The following is a 23,963-nucleotide window of genomic DNA, read 5'->3' as shown; positions in this document are numbered from 1 at the left end:
CCGGGCCACAGGATGCGACGCCCATACCCCCGAACAATAGCAGATAGAGTATAGCGACAAAACTGGAAAATGTTAAAAATCCCTGGATTAACCTCACGTTAAAAATATGGCAGAAGGAGGTGAAGACATGTAACATCCATGAAATGCTCAACCTTTTTCCAATGGTGCGCCTTTGACACAGAATTTCTTCCCAACAGAGGAAACAAGAGATTAGTATCATGGATAGGGAAAGGACTCGCAACCTACTTGTCATTTATGAATAAAGGTGATCTACAAAGTTTTCAGGCCCTGCAGGCCAAACATGACCTCAGATTCCTCCAACTACGTGATTATTTCACAACAGTAATCCTATCAATCGGTGTTGGAGACAGTGTGGCGCAACAGAGGTGAACCACTTCCACACATTTTGGAACTGTCCTAAACTGAATAGCTATTGGAGGGGTATGAGGATAACAATAAATACAGTACAGTAGAACCTCCGAGGAGCGGACCCGGTAGGAGTGGACCACCTGTACAGGGCGGACACTTCGCTGTGCACGGACACATATTTAACTGTTAACACACCGTGATGAGCGGACAACCTGCCAAATGTGGACAACGGACAGGTTTTCCTGGCAAATTTCAAACTGAGCGACACTAAGACAGTTAAAATATTTGGCCTGGTCCCAATTATTGGAATTTTCAGGCCGCGGGTGAAACATGATTGCCTCCATGCTACACTCCGGGTTCACTTTCCTGCGCGTTCCATAACGTAACGTAACGATCCCGAAAATCCCCGCAGAGGGTTGGAGCGGAGCCGAGCACACAGGGTGGATGACAATCTTGACGTCACACGTACTAAGTTTCACTCTCCGTTAACAGCAGAGAAAATAAGGCCCGGGGGCCAAAACCCACCAAGAGGCTCCAATCTGGTCCCACCAAGCCAGGAGGTTTGAAAGGATTTATACAAGGGTTATTTTGACATTTCATTGTATTTCGCACCAGAATGATTCATTAAAATTTACTTTATGTTGAGATTAGAATCTTTTTCAGTGCTAACTGTTTGATCTTGCAAGAATTCCATCCACTGTGACCACAACAACGAAAAACTTTGAAGTGTAAATTTAAAGGTTATTATAGTAATAATTTACCAGTCTGGTCCACTCAGGATGAAACTGGACTGTATGTGGTCCCTGAAGTAAATTAAATCTTATTTAATAATTATCTTGTATACATCTTATACACATAAATATGTATTTATATTGCATACGTCTTGTATTGATTCAGTTATGTGCTTTTAAATAACCAAAACATAGTTGGTGTTTGGTTCGTTCAAGATCAACTGGTCCTACAATTTGTCCTCGTGACCAGTCCTTCCGAAGAGAGGACACCTGCCTTCAGGGGACACTTGCCCTTGGATTTTAGGGTGTCCCTACATCAGAGGTTTTGCTGTATTTGAGACTCAAATACCCCTGAACTTTGAAAACCTATACTTGGCCATATTCCTTGTTTAAAGCAGAAGAGGGACACAAAGCTGCTGCAGGGCATTTTGGCGGCGAGTTAGAAAGCTATTCCCAGAAAGTGGCTAAACCTGAATCCACCTACACTGGAAGATTGGATGGAATTATTTTGGAAATATTTAAAATGGAAATATTTTGCTATTATATAAGAATTCAAAAAAACTAATTTGACCGAAAATGGAATAAATAGATTGAATATATATCCTGAACCAGCGGAGATGTTGTATGACCCCTTCAAAGTTTCATGAAACCATCCTCTGTCTCCTTTTTCTGTGTGGTTTCTTTCCTTCTCCCCTCTCTTCTTTTGAAGACAATCTGAAAGTGAAAGCACCCTTGGTTCAAATGTTCATGGTGTTATATATTTTCGTGTGCAGTAAAATATGTGAGTCAAGCCAGGCCACACGGCGTCACCTACAGTCTTCGGCCAATATGCCCACATGAATATGTACATAAAAAAGAAAAAGTTAAGAAAAGCTGAGAGACAGAAGTTAGCATTTCCTGATAAGCATGCAGGATGATAACAGGAACTGTTAGCAAAGGAGGCTCGAACACATAATCTGCTCAGTACTGCTGGGAAAGTGAAGTCTGTGTGTCTGTGTTCAATAAAGTTAAGAAACAGAAAAGTTCATGTGGAATCAAGTCAGAAGCATTGTGTTTGTATTATACTGACTTTCAGATCTCATTTCAACAACAAATCCCCCAGAAAACTATCAGGACTCAGACTGATTCTGGACTGATTGAAAACACACACGAGCCTGTAAAGACTTTCATCTCCGTGACTCAGAGGTCTGTCGGAACACACACCATCTGTGTTTCAGTGTCGTCTGTGTGGAAGGGGGAGAAATGCAGCATCGTTTTCTGCTCTGACCTGATCTGGCTGCTGGCCAGTGGCAGGATGTTGTACGGCTCCTGAGAGTTCACACTGCTGCTTCGCAGGACAAAGTTCTTCTCTGATCCTGTGAGCAGGCCCAGCAGCACCTAAAACACAATCAGCACCAAATTATCCTGAGCAGTAAGCAGCCAGATCCCCACGTAGAACCGATAGATTCCCGGAGACTCCCCAGAGGCATGCTGAGAGCAGGTGGACGCACCGATGTCCTCTGGGACATCCGATTCAGGTTCACGCTCAGAGGAGGAGTGAAGACGTCCAGGTCAAAGGGGTCGATGAAGCTCTCCAGCCAATCACAGACCTCGTGGAATCTAGAAAACATTCATGTTGAGTGTTAACTATGTGAAAGACTGAGGCTCACACATGAAGTCAGAAATTAGAAACAGGTTTTTTTCCAATTATAGTTTTTATAAAATACGAGGAACTTGTTTTGATGATATTGGTGCAACACAGTAGAACAAACAAGGTAAAAAGTACAACAAGAAGCAAAAAAACAATGCAACCATAGTGAGTTAAGGTTCTGGTCCTGATGGGCCACAGAATCCTGCCAGAGGTGAGGGGTTGAAAGAGGTAGTGTCTATGGTGGGAGGAGTCAGCCACAATCGTGGCTGCACGCGTCGCAGTCCTGGAGGTGTACAGGTCCTGGAGGTGTACAGGTCCTGGTGGTGTACAGGTCCCGGTGGTGTACAAGTCCTGGTGGTGTACAGGTCCTGGAGGTGTACAGGTCCTGGAGGTGTACAGGTCCTGGTGGTGTACAAGTCCTGGAGGTGTACAGGTCCTGGAGGTGTACAGGTCCTGGTGGTGTACAGGTCCTGGTGGTGTACAGGTCCTGGAGGTGTACAGGTCCTGGAGGTGTACAGGTCCTGGAGGTGTACAGGTCCTGGAGGTGTACAGGTCCTGGTGGTGTACAGGTCCTGGTGGTGTACAAGTCCTGGAGGTGTACAGGTCCTGGAGGTGTACAGGTCCTGGTGGTGTACAGGTCCTGGTGGTGTACAGGTCCTGGTGGTGTACAAGTCCTGGAGGTGTACAGGTCCTGGAGGTGTACAAGTCCTGGTGGTGTACAGGTCCTGGAGGTGTACAGGTCCTGGTGGTGTACAGGTCCTGGAGGTGTACAGGTCCTGGTGGTGTACAGGTCCTGGAGGTGTACAGGTCCTGGTGGTGTACAGGTCCTGGAGGTGTACAGGTCCTGGTGGTGTACAGGTCCTGGAGGTGTACAGGTCCTGGTGGTGTACAGGTCCTGAAGGGAAGGCAGATTGCAGCCGAGGACCTTCTCAGTCGAGCGGATGATGCACGGCAGCCTGTCCTTGTCCTTGTCCATAGCTGCAGCGTACCAGACGGTGATGGAGGAGGTGAGAATAGACTTGATGATGAAGGTGTAGAAATGCACCATCATCTTCACTGGCAGGAAGAACATCTTCTGCTGGGCTTTTTTGATGAGGGAGCTGATGTTTAGCTCCCACTTGAGGTCCCGAGTGACGGTGGTTCCCAGGAAGGACTCCACAGTGTCCACTGGTGAGCCACCCAGGGTGATGGGGGTGAAGTGAATGCAGAGCTGAAATCCACAAACAGTATCCTGGCGAGGATCCTGGGGAGTCCAGGTGTTGGATTATGTAGTGCAGTACCACGTTTACCGCGTCGTCTACAGAAACGAACAGCAGGCAGTCCAGGTGGGGGGGTCAGTGATGTCTTTTATGTATGAGAGCATGAGGTGCTCAAATGACTTCATGACCACAGAGGTCTGAGCCAGGGTCGGCAACCCGCGGCTCCGGAGCCACATGTGGCTCTTTCGTCCCTCTGCTGCGGCTCCTTGAGCCTCGGTCCCACTGCAGTTCATCCTGGAGCGGGCCGGGGCGGGCCGGGCCGGGGCGGGCCAGGCCGGGGCAGAACGGAAAGGCAAAGCGCACCCAGAACTCTGTATGTGAAGATTGCGGGCGCCATTTCTTCCCGATTCATGTTAGGCATTCTGGTCAATGACGCGCAGCGTCTTCCCAGGAAAAAGAAAAATTGCGTCACGTAATTCCTCGGGATTCCCTCGAATGACGTAGTCAGGAAACTCCTTGTCCTCCGCCATTTTGAATTTCTCACTTCCGTCAACATTCAGATCGTCTCCAGAACGTGTTAAAAACTCACTCGACTTCAACACATAAAAACAACTTCAAGGGATTAAGTGACGCTTTTGAAAGGTAAAACTACATATTTGTGATTATTTTGACTGACGTCATCCTGAAGTTTCAAAACTTTTTATGGTTCAGAAAAAAAGTTGACTGAGCAGGAAGAGGAGGAGGAGGAGGAGGAGGAGGAGGAAGAGGAGGGACAGGATTTGATTTGTTATTGACCAATATAATCAAAATACAAATCAAACAAACTTTGAACATATCAGGGAAGATGGTCAGTTACAAAAAAGCAAATTGGAAGAGAAAGGTCCATCCGGGATTTTTTAAAGTATAAGTGGTACAAGACTAATTGTTAGGCCCCATATAATATCTAGCAATAAATTCAAAAAAAAAAATCACAACACATCACTGGACACTCCCAAAAGCTTCCCGATGTCCGTACGGTCTCCAGCACCTCGCTTCCCCTCCAGAGGAATTAACCTTTTGTTTTGGTGTAATAAAGAAACACACTTCCACCCAAACTCTGGACACACATGAGAGTTGGTACATTTCCACTAGAATTGGCAAATGTCAAGCCAATCCTCTTCAGATATTAAAAGATTACCCTCCCTCTCCCATTTCTCCTGAACAGATCCTGTGCAGTAGGTCTTTTTAGACCCGGCCTTTGTAATTTTTAGAGATGACACCCTCACTGGATGGGAAGGATGGGTTGCATAAATTAACAATGCAATGGTTCTAGGCTGGGCTGCATAATAATAATCCTTAAAATTAGGAAGTGCCATTCCCCCCTGTTCTTCTGGAAGTTGTAATGTTCTAAATCTAACCCTGGGTTAGATTTAGGGTTAGACCCTAAATCTAACCCTGGGTTAGATTTAGGGTTAGACCCTAACCCCATGGTCAGCCGCACAGGCCAATTCACTCTCTCTTACACAGGATTGGGTTTTTATTTAATAATAATAATAATAATAAGAAGAAAACAACCAAATAAAATTTTACAATAAATTGAATGTTTAAAAATCATCCTCTTGTCTCCCGTGTCCATGAAGATGTTCACTCTTTCTGTGAGTTGTAACAGTGTGCAGCACCCACGTTTGCAGAGTTGCACAAGCGCACCTGCGTGTTTCCCTGTCGGCGCGTCACTGCAGCCAAAACAAGTGCGGCTTTGGCCAGAAGTCCAGTATCTCCACAGAAGAAGCGAGGAATATGAGAAGTAAGCCTCAGAGGTTGTTCCTCAGCTCTTCTCTGGTGTAAAAGCTCCCAGAAATCTGACAAAACACTGATTTAACGTGAAAAACAAGACAAAACAGTGCTCACCAGCACACTGCAGCGGCCATCCCTGGCATCATCTTGGATGCAATCCTGAGCGTAGAGTTTCAAACTTTTTGAACCTAGAGTTACTTCGTGGTAACCCGGTAATATGAACTTATGCAAGAGAAGAATGAAGGATTTTTTTTCTTATGTTGTGAACATTTGTGAAGCACCCTCCTACTTATGCGTGGGCTCATACCTGGGATCCTGCTGGGGCCTGGAACTCTTGGTGTCCTCCAGCTTGCTGCTCAGTGTGGTGTTGAGGTAGCGAAGGTCAAAGAGCATCTGCAGGGCTCGGTTCTGAGTCATGGGGAAAACTCCGTCCTGCAGCAAGAAACAGACAGGAAACCAACATCAAACTGAGCTGAAGATTGCTGCTTCAAATACCAAGATTTCATATGAGATTGGAGCTTCCATCATGACGTTAGTCTGAAGAGTTTTCCAGGTAAGTCATCATGAAGAATATAGAGAAACCAAATCATGATCAACAGTAGTGATTAACATTTCTCACTTTCTGGTATGTTTAATTTGTCAATACTTCACCCCTCTCCCCCACAACTTCATCCAAATCTACTGGGGGACCTCAAAGTGCCCCAGACCACATAATAGATAAAACCTCTCCAGGAGGGTCTAGGTCGAGCTCGGGGTCTGGTTCAAGTAGTTGTCAGAGTGAGACGCCTGAACTAGAGACTGCTCTGTGAAGGATTAGTGATGCTCACAGCAAAACTACTCAGGTCGATTCTCAATTTTCAATTATTGATTCATTATTAATGTTTCATTGTCCTGGTGGAGGAAATCAGTGAGTGTGTGTGGGGTTTACCCTATTGTGGTTCTGCTGTGTCAGGCTGTGGTAGTGCTGCAGGGCCTGATCCAGGCAGGTGTGGAGTAGCTCCTGCAGGGTGGACTGGGGCAGGGCATGGCCCCCGACTCTGTTCACCTCCACACATAGCTGAAACAGCAGCGACTGCACAAACCAGGATGGCTACAGGACACACACACACGCACACACACAATGAAGGAAAGGAAGAGATCAAGAGCCACTGTGGTGTGAGGATCTGAGCAGACTACCTGCACCGGGATGCGAATCTTGGACATGACAGCAGTCCCGGACTCGGACTCCTCCTGGATTTCTAAATCCTCCCAGTTGGTTGCAGTGGTGAGGACGGCCCCCATGGAGTCTGCATGCAGCGTTGACCTGAACGCTTTCAGCAGCTCCTATCATAGCGCACACACACACACACACACACACACACACACACACACACACACACACACACACACACACACACACACACACACACACACACACACACACACACACACACACACACACACACACACACACACACACACACACACACACACACACACACACACACACACACACACACACACACACACACACACACACACACCAGATTCACCACGGCTCTTCAAAACAACCAGTACTAAGACACTATGGCTAAATTCTTTGTCAGGAATCACCAAATGGCAGACTGCGGTCCGGGTCTGGACCCAGACGATGTCTCATCCGGACCCGGACCAACATCCAAACAGAAGTTTAGCGACAGGGCGCTTCTTTTTTTAACTGGCGCAGCTATTGTAGTCTTTACGGTAATAGGAAACCGGAAGGGGTTCTTCTATTTGAATCAGTGCAGCTTTTACAGTGTTTACGGTAATAGCTTCGCAGATGAGGAAACAGACCGATTGCATGCGAGTTAAGCTTTCACACGTGAAACCACACAGCCAATCAAATATGTGTATTTTAGGGGCAAAACTTTGACAGAAGGAGAAAATTAACAAAGGACAAAGTGAGATAAAAAGACAGAATAAAAGAGAGAAAAAATGGATGAGACAGAGAAAGTTTAGGAAAAACCGAGCCCAGATGGCACCCTCCAAAGAAAGAAGTGTTGACAGTGAAAATCGCGCATTTAATCCAGAATAGAGTCATTTCTGTTCATTCTTCCCACTGGCAGCACTAAACCTGTGAGTCTCATTTGCTCTTATTAAAAATGTCAATGTAAAGCAGCATTATGAGACAAAACGTAAAGGCTTTGAACAGACTAACCCAGTAAGACCAGTCCCACAGCATCCTAAACCTATGACTTCTTTGACTGCACTGCTGCATTATTGACGGCCTAAATTGGCTGAAATGCTTTTGAAAATTTGCACGTGTGTCAGAAGTGGTGATAAATGTCATATTTAATGGTGATTTTATGTGATAGCGCCCCTTTCATTGTTTTCACATTTGTAATATCTACTACGAGCAATACGTTCAACACATTCCACCTACGTCCAAGAAATATGGTTTTTCGGTACTTCAGGATGGAAACTGATGTGCTTCTATCTCAGCTGCACATGATCCAATTAACCCCAAACTTCAAATGCTCGACACCAGGCATCTGCACTTATACATTTTGAAACTGTAATAAGGTCTTCTAATGGTAAAAGGAAGTTTGCGGAATTACATTTTCACATACCATGGCCCGAGCCTTTGAGATATCATCCTTGCAATTGGTTGGAATATGAAGCTCACGGGGACACCCAGAAATGTCACCAGCACCTATACTCTAAACCAGAGGTGTCCAATTCCCGTCCTCAATGGCCCCGTCCTGCATGTTTTAGTTCCTCCCTGCTTCAGCATACCTGAATCTAATATTGATGTCATCATCAAGCTTGTGAAAAAGTCAGATAGCGAGCCCCTCATCGCTATCAGTTGTGCTGGAAATGGAGAAACCTAAAACAAGCCGGACGGTGGCCCTCAGGGACCGAGCTTGGACACCCCTGCTCTAAACCCAACAGAAAGTCCACCATTTGACGATAACTGTAAAATTCTTGTGTTGAACTCCTCCTACACTGTAAGTCCAAGAGACCTCAAATCTTTCCTGTAAATACAACAAGCCTTTCTGATGAAAACGTCAAGGGGTGGGGCCATAGCAGCCTGCCGGGAATCTGTTGGTTCGGCACGAAACAGGAAGTGATGCGTCACTGCTCTGCATGCTGCAATATGCCTGAAACTTCAGTCGCAGCGCCACCTGGGGGGCAAAATTCCACAAACAATCGTGCAGTCCCAGTGAAAGGGCCACCTGGTGCACAGACAGGAAGTGCTGCATAACGAGCCTGATCCAGTCAGCCTGAAACTTTACATGTATGATCACAGTCAGATCTCATCACATCCACAGGCCAAATACACTGTTAGTCACAGCAACACCTGGAGGACATGCGTCCAATCGCTGACCAGCTAAGATTCACGGTTAGATCACCATGTATGAAATAAACAATGTTAATTGATTAAAAGCTATTTGCAGTTATTTAACAACGATTAATGGTCATGTTCTTCCATATTAAAAAATATGTCATTTTAAATTTGCACAACAAATTCTCATTGCTTGAAAATATAATTTATTGCAGGTCAGTCAGTTTCTTGTGATATTTATGTTGATACATTAACAATGTGCAGCTCAAATAAAAACTGATCCGAATCAACACACACACACACACACACACACACACACACACACACACACACACACACACACACACACACACACACACACACACACACACACACACACACACACACACACACACACACACACACACACACACACACACACACACACACACACACACACACACACACACACACACACACACACACACACACACACACACACACACCAACCTACCTTCGAGCGGGCTGAGCTCCAGATGCGGTAGGCTTCCATGCTGCAGGTGAGCAAATCCTCCTTTAGCTCCGCCCACATGGCCTGGGCGGGGCTTACCTCTGCGGCCACCCCATGGGCCCTGCCCAGCTTCTTGGCCGGTCTGGGGGTCCCTTTGGCCACGGCCTCCACCCCGTTCTGTTTACCCAGGATGCAGAGCTTCAGGTTGGGGCAGAGCTCGCTGATGGACTGACATAACCTGGCCATGAACAGGACGGAGCCAAGGGGGGCGGAGCCAGGGTCCAGTGCCACTGCAGCCAGCTTCGAGCGCACACAGCTCAGGATGTGGCGAACGCAGTCCACACAGCCGGCTCGTAAAGCCTCCTCCACCGCAGGGGTATCCATGAAGCGGTTAAAGGAGGTGGAGGAGGAGGGGGCTGTGGATGACCCTGCAGAGGACACAGTATCACTCAACAGTCCTCAGTGTTCACTGGAGACAAAACATTCACAGCAAATTTAAAGCTGCACCTGCGAGCAGCATAGCCAGAGGTCAAAGGTTAGGGTGAGCGGCTGCTTCAATGGATCCAACACGGAGAAGTCAATGAGTAAAGGTTGATTTTCTTTTAGGACCCCTTCAGAACAACTGTGTGCAATTTACCAAATTTAAAACTACTGCAAGACAGTCTAATTCAGCCCCTGATCCACCTGGAAGCTTTTATTATTACTTATCTCTTAGTCATTAAAGTAGTAATGTCCAGCCTTCCATATTCTTTGGTTTTGAACAACTCTTGTCTATTTTATTGTCCCAATAAAAACTTTGAGATGTTTTCCTAAATGTTCAGTACGAAACAAATAAAATCTGTCTGATTAAAATTATCATTTTAATACCAGACTGATATTTTAATAAAAAGTTTTAACTTCATGGAAAAGTTTTTATTGATGTTTTTACTTCTTCTATTGTATTCAATTCTATTCTTCTCGTTTTAAATTTTTCATTTATACAAAAAGCTGGGCTTTTATACATAAATGAAAAGTATCAATAATATTACAAGGTGTGGAAGTTCTTACAGTCGTAAATAAGTTCTATAAACTAAATAAAATACCAAAGGGAAAGAAATCAACTCTCATCCTGCTGACGGGCAGTAATAGTAATGCAAGACAAACAGTTTCCATTCTGGTGCGGTGGTACCATCCCTATTAGTTCACTTAGAAAGTATACATTTATATGACGCAGTCTTTCCCAGTATTTACCCATTCTTTCTACTGGGCGGTTTTGGGGTGTTTAAGAATAATCCTAGCAGCCACTGAGACCCCAAGCATGATAACAGAGAATGTTCAGGACAGTGGCACAGTTCTTTCTAACAATCACTTAGTAGAACCATCCAGAAGCTTTTAATAATCGAACATTCCCACCGACAGTGTATCAGAGTACCGTTGTCATTTTGACATTTCCAACACAGTGGGTAATTCATAAAGCCTAATCTGTTCAGTTTGACAGGAGGCTAATATCTGTGTACAATCTTATATTGTGTAAATTTACCTTTAAATTCCCTGAGAAATTTTCCCCATTTTGAAATGATTTTCTTTCAGTACTCCGTCTCAAAAACAACCCTAAAGTCCTTTTCTCATTAAACCTTCAAACTGTTTGGAGTAGTACTGAGTGCCAAGTTCATGCTTCTGTAGAATATTGAGGCTCTGTGATGGCGACTCACTCACATCATTGTAAGACATAAACACTTCACCAAACTAGAAGTTATCCAGAGTACACATCCCATGGTTGAGCCAACTCTTCCAGTAGACTGGCGTTTCACCAACACACATTGCAGGAATTTGCCACAAAGACGAACATGACTGCTTACAATGAGATAATCCAAGCATTTGGAGCATCCTCATCCAAACTTCCTCAGAACGCAACATAATATGGTAAAAGATTTTATCAGAATTTTGAGAGGGGAGCTCTACGGGTATAAAAGCGAGGGATTAAGATTTTTCTTTAATGGCCTCGTCCAGGGGTTGGCAACCCGTGGCTCTTCCGTCCCTCTGCTGCGGCTCAATGAGCAGATTAAGCCTCTATTGTCTTTGTTCACCGCCCTACAAACAGGCAATGACAGGGTGAATTGAGGGTTTCACACGACTTCATGTTAGAGTTCCTCCTGACATCCTGGCAGCAAATCGTTAGAATTTCTGGACTGGAGATGGACTACAGATACTGAGGTGGTGTGCCTATGAGTCATATTTTACACCAAATATTCACGACAATAGATTCAAACTATTCAGACTATTATTATTAATTTGTACACGAGGGGACATTCCAGAGTTTTAAAAGCTTAAAAACTAAACATGGCTTGGGCACCTAAGATCTCTATAAATACCTGCAGGTCAGACATTATTTCAACCAAAACCTAAAAGAAGCTTTGGGAAAATGGGAGTCAGGATTTCTGCAGGTATTTTTTATCTTTACTGAAGAATGGGAGGTGCAACAAAATAATATGTAGTCTGTATAACAGCATCCATCAGTCTAAACAAGACAACACAGATTATATAAAGAGAAAATCTGAAAAAGAGGTAAATGTGGTGATTTCCGATGAGTTGGGGGAAGATGTCAATTACAATGGACCTTAACCGGGTCTAACTCATGTTGAGAGTCCTGTTGGAAAAATAGAGTTATATATTATATTTATAGTTATTATATTATATCATTTCTTGACACCAACTCAGAACAAACGTTGTAATCAAGGTTACAGTGATGGTTGTTGGAGACTGTGGGAATAATGAAGCGAACCACGTTCATGTATTCTGCAGGTCATCAGAAAGTATCGGGTACACAGGTCCATCACCATATTAATAATGTATCTGGTGCAAACATTGCTCTTCAGTGTGAAACCATTTATTTGGGCGATATAATCAGGAGGAAATGGTTGAAAGTAGAACCACCCAGCATTGAGGAACATACGAGGTGTACATTATGGAGAATTGTCTTTCTCACTCAGGGTGAAAAAGGAAAAGTTTTATTGGATTTGGACGAAATGGACCGAGTATGTGAAACCCGAACGGTCAGACTTTAATTGATACCATCTGTAATTACATGTCGTCGAGTCCCTTTATCTGTATTCTGTAATGTAGCTAGAATCACAAATGTTAAGCTCCTGTTGTTTGCTTGTTCTTCTGTGTTCATAAATGAGTGACTTGAAAAAAAAGAAGAGCGAATCAATGAAAGTTGTGATGTCTTGTTTTTACAAATAAAATGAAAATGAGGGAAAAAAAACCCAGTTATGTCAAAACTCTTCCAACTCTACACAATTTACTGGTTTTGTACCACAGTCCAGCTATTTTTGTTTGGGTGGTGGTGGTGGTGGTGGTGGTGCCAATATATCTTTTTAATAAAGTATATTACATAAAAGTGTAACATCTCTGCCGTTGTCTTATTGTTGCAGTGATTCAATGATGTTGTACTGTTGGTTCCCATTCTTTTATGTGAGAGCGAATTGGCCTGTGATTGGCGAAGGGGGAGAAGGGGGGCGGGTCAGGTGGGAGAAGGGGGGCGGGTCAGGTGGGAGAAGGGGGGTGGGTCAGGTGGGAGAAGGGGGGCGGGTCAGGTGGGAGAAGGGGGGCGGGTCAGGTGGGAGAAGGGGGGTGGGTCAGGTGGGAGAAGGGGGGTGGGTCAGGTGTTGAGGGGGGGGGGGGGGGGGGGGGGGGGTCAGGAGTGAGAAGGGGGGCGGGTCAGGTGTTGATTGAGGGGGGGGGGTTCAGGAGTTGGGGGGGGGGGGGGGGGGTCAGGAGTTGGGGGGGGGGGGTCAGGAGTTGAGAAGGGGGGCGGGTCAGGTGTGCGAGCTAAGGACACTACCTTTGTGCGTGCGTGCGCCCGGTTGGAGGAAAAGGAATGGAGGAGCAGCCCAGTTAATCTACGTCTGTTCAGTTCCGTGACACCGTGGCTTTATAGATGAGAAACTTGTCCTGTGGGACACTAACATAATAACTCACAGTGATTTGGATGAGTAACTTTAATCTGATTACGGACTTGGAAATAGTAATGCGCTGGATTACTCGTTACTGACAGAAATGCTGAGAAAGGTCTCCTTGCGGGCTCTCTTCAGCTGTCCTTTAGGTTTTTGTACACAAAATACAGACAGAATTACTCGCTCTGTTTTGACTCTGGTTGCTTCTTGTGCCAGTTTAGCATGAGCTGCCCCAACCAATATGGCGGCGATGCTGGATTACTCTCCAGCACGTAATAGGGCATCTACGTATATTATGTCTATGGTCGGCTCTTCCCGGGGACCTACGGGTGCCCTAGAGGGGACCTACGGGTGCCCTAGAGGGGACCTACCTGTGTCCTGTGAGGGGAGGTAGTGCTGCAGATCATCCAGACTGGCCTTCAGCTTTGCATCCATGGAAGAACAGAAGTTCTGGACACAGGGTGTCAGAGCCTGGGTCTTCATGGCCAGACCACTCCTCTGCTGCTGCTGCTGCTGCTGCCTCTGGCCCACGCTGACCCAGGCTGCGTCACTGAGCAGGTCCCCTGGAGACTCCGACCACACGAAGGAGGCCACGTTCACCTCGTACTGCACCAGGTGGCCGGAGCCGGTACCTGCAGAGGGGGAGCTCGTCTGTCCCTCCAGATCTCTTAATGCTGAGAACAGCAGCTGAACAGAGCTGGCAGAGACGGCTTCCGTCTCCTCTTTGGTGATGGTCTGGACACATTGGAGGAGGAATGTTTTAAATATATGCGAGAAAACCACCTGGAAACTGCTTTCAAGGTCTCAGGGAGCACGAACCTGCAAACGCTGGAGGAAGAGCTGCTGCAGGAAGTCATCCCAGACAGCCAGGGGGCGCTCTAGCAGATGCTGACACACAGTGCTCCAGTGCTGACTGATGGAGTCAGTGGACAGAAGGTCCCACACAGCATCTCTGATGGCTGCCAGGCCCTTCAGGCTTTTCACATAGACCAGGAGGCTGCCGACGCCCCGGCAGATATCCTCCTTACAACTGAGCGAGCAAACAGAAGAACTACCGGTCAGTCAGGAAGTATTGTCATTATTGTTTTAGTCGTTAGTTCTTATTCTTTATTTTAGTCTTTATTCATCGAGTTAATCCCACTCAGATAAAAGGTTAAAATGAGAGGTTAATAGTAATAATTACAATGTAATAAACACTTTAACCACAAAGGTAAAACCGTACGATTACAAACTGTAGAACAACGTGAACAAAGCAGAACACAAACATTCGTCTGATTCACCGCTTCAATCAATAAAAATACACCATTATGATAACATCAGTGCTGCCAGTTACCTTGAAAAAGTAATCCAATTACAGATTACGAGTTACTGCTTTTAAAAGTAACTTAGTTACTTTACTGATTAACTGTTTTTAAAAGTAACTAATTTAGATTACAAGTAACGTTTTAGTTACGTTCAGCAGCTGCCGACAACACGCCCCACTGATCTCAACATAGAAAGAAGCAGCTCTGGTCACTGCCTGGCCTCCTGCTGAGTCACATTTAACCTTTGACCTTCTTTCTTTCTTCCATTTATTTCTGACTCAGGTTTTTTTTTCCTTTTTATTTATTCAGAACCTTTTTCAGTCAGAACAGAACGGTGAAATGTGAAGCCAAGGACAGATACAGAGTAATCAAATACTACTAATTGAAAAAAAAAGGGGGGGGGGGATAAAAATTATAATAATTAAATAAAATAAAATAAAATAAAATCACACCTAAAAAGAATCAACAAACATCTAAATAGAGGAGGAGTCTAGGGCCCATTCAGTTTGATCAAATAGGTTCAGAATTTTCTCAAATTTTCCAAACTTCACTTTTAGCCGAGCTGTGATCTTTTCCTTGATGCACAACTTTAAGATTGTGTGTCTCCACTGTGGGGGGGGGGGGGGGGGGGGGGGGGGGGCTGAGAGAGAGTCTGTTTTCCTACCAAGAGCCTCACTCTCAGCAGGAAGCTGAAATCGTTATCAAACAGAGTTTCTGGTTGGATTTAACACACAAAGAGCTGGAAGGAAGAGGAGGTTCCACACCTACCAGTTTCTCTATTTCTCCAGAACTCCACTACCTTGAGGCAATCCCAGAATCTATGAGGAAAGTCCCCAACCACGCCACAGTTCCTCCAGCATAGATTAGATTAGTATTAGTGGTAGCTGGAGTAAGAAAAAAGTCCATTTTACCTTCCAATGGAATTCCCTCCATGATGGACTATTTGTTAGTTTGTGTCCTGAAGCGAAAGCGTCCTCCCAATCCTCGTCCGTTATTAGAATGTTCGCTTCAAGTTCCCATTTGTCTTTGATATCATTATTGTTTCCAGATCATTCTTTTTGTAGAGCTTTATAGATCTGTCTGCGTGTATCCTCTGTACACCACATGAATAGTTCTGCTACTTTGGTTGGTCCTTCACACATCGTTTCCCACTCTCTATGCTTCTGGAGAAAATGGCTCAATAGCAAATATTTGTAAAAGTCACTGTGTGGTGGGTTGAATTCCCGTTTGAGTTGTTGAAATCCCTGGTCTATCCTCCCTGCTACAAAATCTGGACTTTTAGCAATCTTAGTCGCTTTGCTCACTGAATTTGATATGTGCAATTCTTTTTGGACGACGGACTATATTTTGATTGTTTCTTTAATCCCTCCAATCTGAATCATGAGCTTTTGTCCTTCTGCTCCTGTCATGAGGGCCAGCGCTCCTCACTCCATCCTTGGGCAGGAGCTTCGCTCCATTTCCACCCATACTCTATCTTTGTCCTGAGTTAGCCATTATATAAGCGCTCTAAGTTATGCTGACAAGAAATAATTCCTCAGATTTGGCAGATTTAATCCTCCCTTGTTCTTTAGTGTTTATATTTAATTCTCACTTTTTGTTTTGCCATAAATACCTTGATATATTTCTGTCCCATATTCTAACGGAGGATTTGGGGATGTTAACAGGAAGTGACTGAAAAAGGAAGAGTCATCTTGGCAGGATGTTCATCCTAACTGTCTCCACCCTCCCACTAAGTGTTAAGTGGGAGGGTGGAGACAGTATAGGAGACCTATCCAAGTCTCTTTTCATTTCTTTCATTAATTTGCTGTAATTTTCATCCTATAACTTTGAGGTGTAATAACAACCCCCAAGTATCTAAAACCTTTGTCAGTCCATTTAAAATCACCTTTTTTCTCCGCTCCGTTTGACTCCCCCCGATATCATCACAGCAATCGATTTATCTTCATTAGTGACCTAACCTGTGATTGGCTGAGAGTGGAGAAGGGGGCGGGTCAGGTGACGAGCAGACTGCAGACATGCACTGTGTCTGGAGGAGCGGCTGGATTCTGTTTAATAAGAAAGCAGCTTTGCAGACGAGAAACTCGTCCTGCGGGAGGCTACAATAGAAACACACAGTGACTTGAAATATTTGGATAAGTAACTTTAATCTGATATTGGTTTAGAAATAGTAACGCATTAGATTACTGGTCATAACAGAGTAAAGCGTTACTAATTAACGCATCACTGGTTAACATGACGTTGATGTCTTTGTGCTTTCGGATTTGTACTTCCAAATAAAAGCACTCTCCCTCTTGTTTGACCAAGTTTTAAGCAGAAGAAACGGCACCGTGTTTCTTTTTATTTTTCACTGAAATGTTTCAGAAGTGGAGCAGTTCATTGAATTAGTTTGATTAACTTTCTTCTGACCTGTCGTCACGAGGTTTGATATAATGTGGAGAGAGTTGAGACTGCGATATGTCATGCCGGCCTAATTTTGTTGCCTCCTGACATCCTGAGTACTTTCTGTTATATGAAGCACTGCTTCCTGACAGTGGAGTCAATGCATGAGCGAGTGTCCTTACGTGGCGATCCACTGCTGCAGAGTGTCTCGAAGCTGCTTCCTCTGGATCGGCTGAGCCAGCGTTCGAAGAGCAGGCTGGAACTCTGTGATGGATGGAGGAAGATACTCAAACCAGCTGCCCGGACTCGACACCTCCTGCAACACCTTCCGGCCTTTAGCTGAGGACACAGAGGGTTGGTGGGGGACATCTTACAGCCCAGTCTGAAATGCAGAATGCAGAGAACTGCACACAACTTAAAGAGTGTTTACACAGCCTCAAAGTGCCATCCCTGTTTTATTTGTAGGTCAAGTTGTTTCATTATAAGGAAGATCCTCTAATACACTGAAAAATATTGCAACTGAAATAGATGTGAAAGTTTTAGGCCCATTGCAGCGTGTCGAGCAGAGCGACATCACTTCCTGTTTCACGGTGAACCGTCGTGTTTTCAGATGACTACCATGGCCACACCCTTTGACCCTGTTGTACAGAAAGACCACATTTTACATCTCGTGGACTTAAACGATTTGAGGGGATCAACACGAGAATTTCATAGTTGATGCCAAATGGCGGACTTCCTGTTGTGTTTAGAGTGCACGTGTCAGTCACATTTCTGGGTGTCCCCATGTGCCTCATATCCCTACTCATCTCAAGCAAGATATCAAAGTTTGTGGCCATGGTAAATAAAAATAAAATTCCTAAAACTTCCCCTTACCAATACTACTTCAACATTCCTGAGTGTGGTTGTCTTCAGACGTAGCCTGGTGTTCTGTAGTTGAACTTTGGGATTGATTGGATCGTGTGCAGCTGAGATATAAACACAAACAATTTCATGTTGGAATGGAGAAACTTTCCAAGTCACCATTTTCTTCATGATTCATCACGAAGACGTTAAGGTCGAGGTCGGGGGTTTTCATTTGGCCCACAGCAAATTCCAACAAGAGAATAACTTTACTTGTATAGAACTTTTGTAAACTTTGTTACAAAGAGCTTATACATTAAAAACCACAATAAATTTTACAATAATAAAATAGAGAGATCAGAAAAACAACAACAACAAAAGAACTTCAGTTTATAAAAGCCAAGCAATAAAAATAAGTTTTAAGTTTCTATTTTTTATTCAGGACAGTGAGTTTGCCTGTCTGAGCTCCTCTGGTAGGGAGTTCCAGAGCCGAGGCGCCTCTACAGCAGAGGCTCTGTCGCCCTTGGTAATGAGTAGTGTTGTGCCGATACCGATACCAGTATTGGGGGGGGGATACCACACTAAAAGCTGGTATCGGTATCGGCGGGTACGAACTATTAACTGGCCGATACGCAGCGCCGTGTGTTTTCCTCTCTGCCGACTCTCAGTCGCTGCTGCTCTGACTCCTGATCCATGTATGGTGACGTATTCAGTGCCAAGGAAAGCCTCATATCTAGATTATTTGTTATTCTAATTTAAATTTAACTGCGTTTGCACTATTGTTTTACATGTATTTACCGGTACATGGATATTACACTATTTTTTGGCATTTATGAGCGAAAACTCAGGTTTAAAAAAAGTTGATTCTTTTTTCAGTTCCACCCATACCAGGTAGGAAATAAAAAGGTTGTCCTACGTTTACTGTGTTGGTGTTTTTGTCCTTTTTCACAAAGGGTTAAGCAGCCAGATGAAGCCATGATAGTTTTACATTCAAAGCGGATGGGAACCGAAAACAAAATGTGTACTTTTTCCACACCAGATTATGTCGCCATATTTTCAGCAAGAGACTTGATTTAAATTTTAAAACGTTGCCGTTCTTGTCTTCTATTCAGAAGTGGAAACTTATTTTTCACATCTACGCCCAATGTTAATCTGTGAGCCTTCAAGTTTGATAAAAGTTTCAGCCATTTTTGGATGGGTGTGTTCTGGAAAAGCTAGAGTGGGGAGATTTTAGTTAAGAGTGGAGGAAGCTGTCGATTTTCCCCTCAAAAAAAAATGTCTCTCTCAAGTCGCCATGGCCACATTTCTTCCTCTTTCTCATAATATTATACATGAAAACGTAACTACAGGCCTCGTGCTTCTAACAAGGGGCCCCTTTTTTCTGGGAAATAAATGCTTCTCACTAGCGAATTAGCCGGGTCCTGCTAGGCTAGTTAGCTTAGCAGATTAGCATGTGAGATAAGACCAGATTCCAGGTCAGGGGCCCCTGGGGAGCAACCTGTGTGATTTTCAGGTAGATCAGAGGCATTAGCCTACAATGCTAGATAGCATGCTAACAAAGTTTGTTCAATTGAGTTGATATTTGGGGGGTGGCCTAAAGGGGGGACTAGGGTCAGGGGTCACTTGCTAATTAGCTGGGTCCCGCCCACTTTTGACCACACTCTAGGATTAGTAGGGGCTATCGGTCAGTGGCAGGAGGCAGGTAGATCAAAATTTCCTCTGGAATTTTCTAGTTATTATTATTATTTTTCTCTATGGCCACTCCGAGGCTCCGGACTACAACAAGACGGACGTGAAAAAACAACAATAGAGATACGAGGAGACTCAATGTTTTCTGGCTCTTTGGCCTGCATCTGAGGTTCAGGTCGGACTAGATGGAGCGACTCGGACCAACCCGATGAATATAGTCCATGTCCTCGTTCTTCTACGAGCGCTGTCAGTGCAAAATTGGTGAAATCAGTGACGTATTGCGTTCTGGAGTGACACAATGACGTGGCTCTCACTTAGCTCCGTTAACGGTGGACAAAGAACCGGTTCTTTGGCGGTGCTCATTTAAGAACCGGCCCTGAACTCGCTCCTAGTTCTTGTTGGTGGAAAAGCCCGAAACAGGGTGCGTTAAGGGTTAAAAACCTCTGTGGTCAACTATTTATCTACTCTTACAGGGTCTCTGGTCCAAGGTTCTACTGTACACATAAGTTAGACGGCTTTCAGCAAGTTGTGCGCTGTTTTTTCAGCCGTCTTTTTAGAAGATTGACTGTCCAAATGACGTCTGGTGGTGGATTTGTGTCAATTAAAATATTATTAAAAAAAGATTCAAGCTTTCACCCAGGTTTAAAAACAGATTTGGACTCGGTCGAGACAATTAGAATATGTTGCAAGTCCAATGGCCAGTCTAAGACAAGTCTGAGTCAAATAACAAGGAGTCCGAGACAAGTGTTGCCTTTACAGCTGTCCAGCCTCGAAGCATAGCTGGAGCGAGCTAATGACTTCCGCTCGTAGCAGGTAACTTGCTTCGAGTGGTCCAGGTTAACACGCCCAAGGACTTGACAACAAGGCAGAAGCTTCCAAAGCTGAACTCGGCATTATTTTCACTATTGCACTACAATTGCGAGGTACGAATCACTTTGAGCGGGCGAGCTCTGACAGGGTGGCTAAAACAACACACAGAACTATAGACATAGAGCTATAGACACAGAACTACTTCATAGAGCTACACACTAAAGTTTCTTCCATGAACACACCTCTCTCCTTTGTCACAGTTGCATGTTTTCCAACTCGTCACAAGAGGGCAGTATTCCAACACATGTCTGCGTGCGTGCGTGCGTGCGTGTTGAACAGAGAGAAAAGTAGCCTGCAGTTTGAGCGCGGGAGCCGCGTGTCGTATATCACACACGTTCTCTCATGGTGATTCTGCACGTCACGCCGTGCGTCAGGCAGAAATCAGCCTTGAAGGAGCGCGTGCAGAATGGAGGAGACGACGCCATCCAGCGTTCAGAACTTTAATGGTTAATTTAAAAAAAAGCTGGAAAGTCAGAACAAATATTGAGCAGCATCATGTCGTAGTATTTTGGAGGCGATACGACCCTCGCCCTCAGAGGAGCTTTAAACTGGGCGAGGAGGCGGATTCACTGTTCAAAACTCTGACGGCAAATAAAAACAGAACCGCTCTACGACTGAAAATGATATTCTGGATTATTGAGGAGGAGAGTCTCCTCTGTCATTTAATAGGTTTCTGAAGTCGATAGATATTCACGCACAGAGTAGCTCGCGTTTGCAAATCTTATTTTGAAAGGCAAACTGTGGACTTCCTGTCTGATTTAGGTCAGGGGTCCCAGCATGTGGTTTGTAGGGCTCCATGAGACCAACAATTCAGTTTTGGTTTGATCTCACTACGACATTCCTACAGGCCGTGGTCGCCGTTTAAGTGTTTTTGGTGGGCATGTAGTGTTTGTAGGTGGCGCTAGAGAGCACATTTTGGCTCTCTGGGTGTTCATTTGTACATTTTCTTATGATGTAATCCAGTGTTAATGAGCATGTCAAATCTGATGAGTCCTTTAGCATGTTTAGGGGGTCAAATGTATTCTCCTTCAGAGGTTGAGGGCTGTTTTTTGGTAGAAAATCGTACTTTGAAAGGCAAACTGTGGACTTCCTGTCTGATTTAGGTCTGGGGTACCAGCATGTGATTTTTAGGTCTCAATGAGACGAACAATTGAGTTTTGGTTTGATCTCGCTACGACATTCCTACGGGCTGTGGTCGCCGTTTTGGTTTTTCTAGGTGGCGCTAGAGAGACATTTTAGCACTCTGGGGTTAATCCTTACATTTCCTTAATTCTTTGGCCAGTCCTGATGAGCCAAATTTGATTCAACATTTTTGCGTGTTTAATGTTTAATGGGTCAAATTTGGCATCAAAGCTGCGGCTTCAGGGGTGAAAGGAAAAACAATCCAAAGAAAGACGGAATACAACAGGGCCCTGGCCAGCAGGACTTTTGCGCTCGGTCACTAGTAATAATAACAATAATTCTTCCTTGCATTTCAATAAGGTTCGCTCGTACCCTAATAACATAATAGTATTACAAAGTGTGTGTAGTACAGACAATAGGATACTGTTATATATACCTGGACCACACAGGTACCTATGACAATAGTGATTTCAGCAGAATGCAGCAGTTTACCTGCAGGCACGGTGGAGGTGACGTTCTCCAGGATGGAGAAGAGCATGCCGCAGCTTAGAGCCCCTTCCCCGGTCCTGGAGCCACCCTCCGGGGGCAGGTAGAAAACGGCATAGGCCTGAAACAGAGTGGTGACCAGCAGCTCCACTAAGCTGCAGACCTGGGCCTTGATCCCTGCTCCTGCAAACATGAAAACAGTAGTGCTGTCAAAATTAACATGTTCATTAGGCGATCAATTTAAAACGTCTAACTTGTTATAAAATAATGCACTTAACACAGTTTTGTTTACTTCCTGTTTGTTTTAGTCCTGCCGCACCGAGCCACCCTGGCTGCAGAGCAAAACGATGGGGAGGGAATATTAGACGGAACGTTTCACTATAAAAAGTTGCCCGGCGGCGCTTTGGAGAAAGCCAAAGACATCAGCACACACACCACAGAAGTAATTCTGCACAGCAAAATACTGTGTGTGTATTACAGTATATTATTCCAACTTTGCTGTTGAAATACGTTCACAACTTTGTTTCTAGAAATATTCAACGTATTCTCAAAGTAGTGGACCTGCACTTCAACATGCAAGTCTGGATTTTGTCATAGTATCTCTGTTAGTGAATTTAAGAAAAATATTTCTTTTTCTTTTTGCTAAACTATGTAGTAAAGTGTTCACTCAGTTTGATTTAAATATACTTGTGTTGAGTCTACATTAATAACTTGATTTTCAATAAATAAATATCCATTACAAGCGTCAATCTAATATAGAAAAAATGTGATTATCACAATTAATTACAGAAAATTGTGCAATTAATTAGTTGATTCTTTTAATCGAATGACAACACTAGAACAGACATGTTGTCAAGGGAAAACGGTTGGTTTGTCGACAGAATGATGGAAAGACGTCTCTCTCTTTAATTCACAGCTCTTAGAAATACTTTCACTATGGTTTAGGTTGTTAACTGCTCATTGTAAGAAGTGTTTCTATAGAAGTAATGTGAGTCTGAACAAAATCACTTATACAGTGACGATAAAATAAAAAAGTCAGTCCATGTCTTTCTCAGCCTGAATTGGTCCTAAAATGTGACTTTATCTGCATCTTGGTCACAATTATACACAAACATACCTGATCCAGCCAATAGATTGTAACCTGGTATGTCTCTGTTGAACACAGCCAATAGAAGGAATTGCTGGAAAAAGAAGTTCAGTGACATCTGACCTGAAGTCCAAATCACTGAAACTGGGCTGGACTCAAATTACTTTTAGTTAAAAATGCAACTTAAGACGGTTTTATACAAAATTCTCTGCAACATCTTCTCCACAGAGGACAGTGGAGGAAGCCTCTGCTGCCTCAGGGTTCCAGTGTGTCCGACAAGATCATGTCAGTGTGGCACAAGGACTCTAAATAGGATGGAAATAATCAACTGAAGAACTTTAAACACAGAAAATCCAGGTATTTTAGAATAGCCGGGTTCAGACCTGAATCCCACTGAAATGCTGTGGAACGAGCTCAGAGAGACCATCAGGCAGACATCCTGAGAAAAAGAGCTTATCAATTTATTGACTGGCTAATTTAAAGTTCAATCAACGAAATCAGATAGAGTAATGAAAAACTTCACCTTGTTTAGCTTTTTTTTTTATACAAAGGAGTGATTCTGGTCTCACAAAAGATCTCTACATATCTAACAAGGGGAGACCATTGAATACAGCGGTTTATCTACATAGATGGGAGCAGATCACATTTTATCACCATTTCTATGGGGGTATTATTGGAGCAACACCATTGGTCAAAGCGTATGGAGAGGGTGTGTCTGTCTTTCACTCCGTCTGTCCAAAGTCAGAGTTGTCAAT

At 44.2% G+C, this 23,963-nt stretch overlaps 1 protein-coding gene across 1 annotated transcript in view; it reads right to left on the bottom strand.

The window, feature by feature from the left end:
- Positions 1–23,963, bottom strand: part of cog1 (component of oligomeric golgi complex 1) — a 40,169-nt gene that overhangs the window by 11,118 nt on the left and 5,088 nt on the right. Inside the window, exons 4-13 of the mRNA XM_080488177.1 lie at positions 22,128–22,304; positions 17,297–17,453; positions 14,251–14,461; positions 13,803–14,166; positions 9,500–9,924; positions 6,879–7,025; positions 6,631–6,792; positions 6,010–6,134; positions 2,591–2,699; positions 2,368–2,477 (exon numbers count right to left, since the gene is read on the bottom strand). Of these exons, the coding sequence (XP_080344303.1) occupies positions 2,368–2,477; positions 2,591–2,699; positions 6,010–6,134; positions 6,631–6,792; positions 6,879–7,025; positions 9,500–9,924; positions 13,803–14,166; positions 14,251–14,461; positions 17,297–17,453; positions 22,128–22,304 (1,987 nt within the window). The remainder of the gene's footprint in view (positions 1–2,367; positions 2,478–2,590; positions 2,700–6,009; positions 6,135–6,630; positions 6,793–6,878; positions 7,026–9,499; positions 9,925–13,802; positions 14,167–14,250; positions 14,462–17,296; positions 17,454–22,127; positions 22,305–23,963) is intronic.

Source organism: Lipophrys pholis, assembly GCF_963383615.2.
Source record: "Lipophrys pholis genome assembly, chromosome: 19".
In the NCBI taxonomy this organism is placed as follows: Eukaryota; Metazoa; Chordata; class Actinopteri; order Blenniiformes; family Blenniidae; genus Lipophrys; species Lipophrys pholis.
Note: the sequence above shows the minus strand (reverse complement) of the source record. Positions and strands in the feature narration are given on the sequence as shown.